Source organism: Puntigrus tetrazona, chromosome 8, assembly GCF_018831695.1.
Source record: "Puntigrus tetrazona isolate hp1 chromosome 8, ASM1883169v1, whole genome shotgun sequence".
Taxonomy (NCBI): domain Eukaryota; kingdom Metazoa; phylum Chordata; class Actinopteri; order Cypriniformes; family Cyprinidae; genus Puntigrus; species Puntigrus tetrazona.
The window spans coordinates 22,943,937-22,947,855 of NC_056706.1; the positions used below are offsets into that span (position 1 = coordinate 22,943,937).

General features: G+C 42.2%; 1 protein-coding gene across 1 annotated transcript; it reads left to right on the plus strand.

Moving 5' to 3' along the window:
- The first annotated feature begins 273 nt into the window (after positions 1-273).
- On the plus strand, positions 274-2,218 carry LOC122350040 (serine/threonine-protein kinase pim-3-like). The gene is made up of 4 exons (XM_043246224.1): positions 274-799; positions 1,063-1,157; positions 1,286-1,336; positions 1,460-2,218. Exons 1-4 carry the CDS (start codon positions 274-276, stop codon positions 2,036-2,038), a joined length of 1,251 nt encoding a protein of 416 aa, XP_043102159.1. The 3' UTR covers positions 2,039-2,218.
- Positions 2,219-3,919: the final 1,701 nt, after the last annotated feature.

Here is a 3,919-nt window from a genome sequence, read left to right on the forward strand (position 1 = left end):
AGTTCCACTCTGTACCTGCTTCGTGGAGCATTGAAGTTCCGATTTGGAACGTTTGGAAAGAAAAAACGGTCTTTGTGACATCAACCCGAGCGGCCAGTTGCTCGAGTTGTGTATTTAGTTCAACTGGTTACTGGTATAGATCAACCGATTTGTGCCAGAATTGCACTACTTTTATAGCCGAACCGTGTTATATCGATGTGTAGAATTTCAGTCAACATGTGACACATTCAGTTTGCAAAAAAGTTTCGCAGAGACCATTAGAGATCCAGAACAATGCCGTGCACATCTCGCAGCTGCAGAGCAGAGCCGCGAGCTCCTACATGCCAGGCGCCTGTTCCAGAGAGAGCTCTAAAGGCCAAGAAGATACAGAGGTTCTTGAAAGGTTTTTTTACTTGTAAACCCCCCAAAACCACCACCGCCGGAGCCCGACAGAGCGACACAGAGCCTCATGGATGCTCTGAAGGTGAAGCTGAACAGATCAGGGACACAGAGAGCACTTCCACGTACGGCAGCTGTTTGTCTTTCCTCAGTGCCCTGCAGGAGGGTGAAGAAGACATTCCCGAAGCTGTCCAGAACAGCGGCACATCCATGCGCACATGTGCATCATCCCTCACAGATGTTCAGGGGGTTAACGAGGACATTCCCAACGAAGAGCAAAAGGCCACCTGCTCTCCCAACTTAAGCATTTCTAAGAATCAAAGCCCTTTGCCGTCTGAGAGCGAGACCGTTCCATCGTCAGACGACATTTTCTGGGAGATGGAGACAGAAAAGATCCATTTAGATACAACAGGAAAGACAGGTCAGGTCAATGAAAAAGCCCCACACGACTCTTTAGATGTGCAAAGTGTAGGCCTACCTTTCAGTAATCATTTGCACACACAGAAGAACAAAGTTAATGTATTTGGTTTATGTTTAATGAGCGACTGCATGTCTGGGGTTAGTCATTTGCATAAAAAAACAATATATCTCCATATGAGGGAATCCTGCATTATAAAGCAGTCTTTAATGAGAGATTTTGATGAATTATTTTGTAAATTTACCATGTGCTTTTCCCGCTAACAGGTGACATCTACAAGCATTACAAAACTGGTCAAAGTCTGGGTTATGGATCATTTGGAGAAGTCTTTGAAGGCATCCGTCTGTCAGATTCCAAAAAGGTATGTTTCTTTCCTTGCAAACACAATGATTCGTATTGTCTTGGAATGCAGAATCACGAAAAATACTTTGCGCAGACAATTATTGTACGCCATTCTCGCGAAAAAAACAACTGCAATTTGTTTCTCAGGTTGCTATCAAATTTGTGAGGAAGAGGGAAAACATGCGAAAAATCAAGATGGTACATATACGCCTTGTATTTGCTGCATTTGAATTGATTTAAAATTGGTTTCGTCTATTATTCCTCAAACCTAATTACACGAATGAAGGAAATAATTCTGAATAAACCTCTCTCTCTCCCAAGGATTCGTTCTCCAAAGCCTTGCCAGTAGAGATCGCTTTGATGATGCTCATAAACAGAGGCCCTAGAGTTCCTCAAATAATACAGCTGCTGGACTGGTACGAGGCGCCGAAAGAATACGTTCTTATCTTAGAGCGGCCCATGCCATGCGAAGACATGGACTCGTTTCTAAAGCGACACCAAGGCCGCGTCGAGGAACGTTCAGCACGAGTTGTGATGCGGCAGGTTGTCGCCGCTGCAGTGATATGCTGCCGGAGGGGCGTCTTCCACAGGGACATCAAGCTGGAAAACCTTCTCATTAACAGAAACACCTTGCAGGTCAAATTAATAGACTTCGGCTGTGGTACACGCATGAAGAGGACTGCCTATTCAGCATTCTGTGGAACGAAGATCTACGCTCCCCCTGAGCGTAACTATTACGCCGAGCCTACAACAGTGTACTCTTTAGGCGTTCTGTTGTACAGGATGGTGTGCGGGAAGTTCCCCGACCGTGAGATCCAGAAGATCTTTGACAGGACCTGGTACACAGGAAAACTTTCTAAAGGTGAGAACAAGGCGGACAGATCATGCAGGAGCTTTTAGAATTGCTTAAAACAACGCAATCGGTTGTTACAGCAAGTACGACGCCCACCCTAATCATCCGACGTCTCTCTCTTCTTTCTGCACAGAATGCATCGATCTGATCTGTTCCTGCATGGACGGAGATCCAGACGAGAGGATTGGTTTGGAAAAGATCCTCCAACATGACTGGTTCTAGGCACTGATCCTGGATGCAAAAATAAAAAGGAGTTTATATGCAATACGTTTATTTAGAATAGTTCTAAGTTAAAGCACAGCTTACATGCACTTTGCAGGAAAAAACATTTAAAATGTTTACGCAATTATATTTTTATTCATTATTATAATTATTATATAGCTCCAAGGTGCAATTGCAGGATCAAGCACAGCGTACATACACATTGCAAAAATTTTATTTTTTTTAATTTAAAAAAAAAGTATAATTAACATAGAATAACTTTAAAATACATAGTCTGTCCCAAAGCTCATTTACTCTTCTACCACACACTCAAAAGTGTTTGTACCTTTTCCTGACCAAAAGGGTGCTTTAAAGCTATAGTAGAGGCACATTGGGATTCAGCAATAGAGTTCATGTAGCAGCCATTTTGTTTTTTTGTTGTTGATGCCAGACGCTGATGTAACCTGCTTCAGGAGAATAAAATGATCTGAATATTTCCTCAGAAAACGGAAGATGGTGTTGACGTGTCGTGACACAGGAAATATTAACGTTAGGATTTCAAGTACCCTAAAAATCTAAAACTTGACAGTGACGTACTCCGATATCGCCTGATTTTATTACACTGAATGTCTGATGGTGTTGACAACTTTGAAACCTTATGAAAAAACAACACAGCTTTCACGTGAAATATTATTAAGTGTTGCCTTTTATGAAACGAGGTCTTTTTCATCATTGCGAAGCATTTTTATTCATTTTAAATCATATGAACGATCGAAGCCTTCTCTGTGGACGCACTGTTTTAGATGCATTCTATTAACATTTAAAATGTATTTTTATTTTTACAGCTAATCGCTATCTATTTTTAGCACAGACCCATCATAAAGCGCTGTTGTTGCTGAACATTGTTCTTTAAAATGTTTATGTTTGTATTCGTCATTATATTTTATAGCTCCAAGGTGCAGTTACAGGATCAAGCACAAGCAGTCGCTGTTTCTCATAGAAAGTGATGTCCGTTTCTCCGATGGTTCATTTAATGAGCAAACAACGGTTACAATAAAGGCACGTGGAGCTAAGAAGCACTTTCCAGGTTAATGTCACGTGACCTACCGTGTTTCTGCTCACCACAGGGCACCGTCCTCTACCGGCGAAACAATCATCACATCTGGCTCCTGATAAGAAACACTCCTGGAGGTCCTCAGTCCAGTGTTGACAGAGATAGTGACGCCTTCTGCTTACTTCATCACACCTATTAAAGCCGTCTTCGAGACATGTTCTGTTATCTGGACCTCCAGCGTCTCAAGACAATAAAAGCATTGCACTCCTACAACTTTTGTGCACTTTAGTAATCACTGGAAATAACCTTTTTCCAACTAGCACTTTCACATATTGCTGTCAAAAATGTTTTATTTGAATGCTCTTGGTTATACTATAGGCGAGTACGTGCAAGTCGTCTATATATAACGATGAAGTTATTTTTAATTGAAGAAATTAGTGTTTTTCCCCCCCCACAGAACTTCAAACATCACACGTCTTGCTGATTTCATTGAAGGAGAGCAGCGGGAGAAGAGCGGTCTGGTGAGGCCACGAGGCCGGTTGTGCAGCCTGTGATTGGCTGGGGGAAGCCCAGCGGTTTATTTTCTCATAGATTATAAACTCAAACATTCACCAACCACCAGTAGAGACCGTGTGTCACATGCAATAAAAGCATCAGCTGAATGACAGTCTGA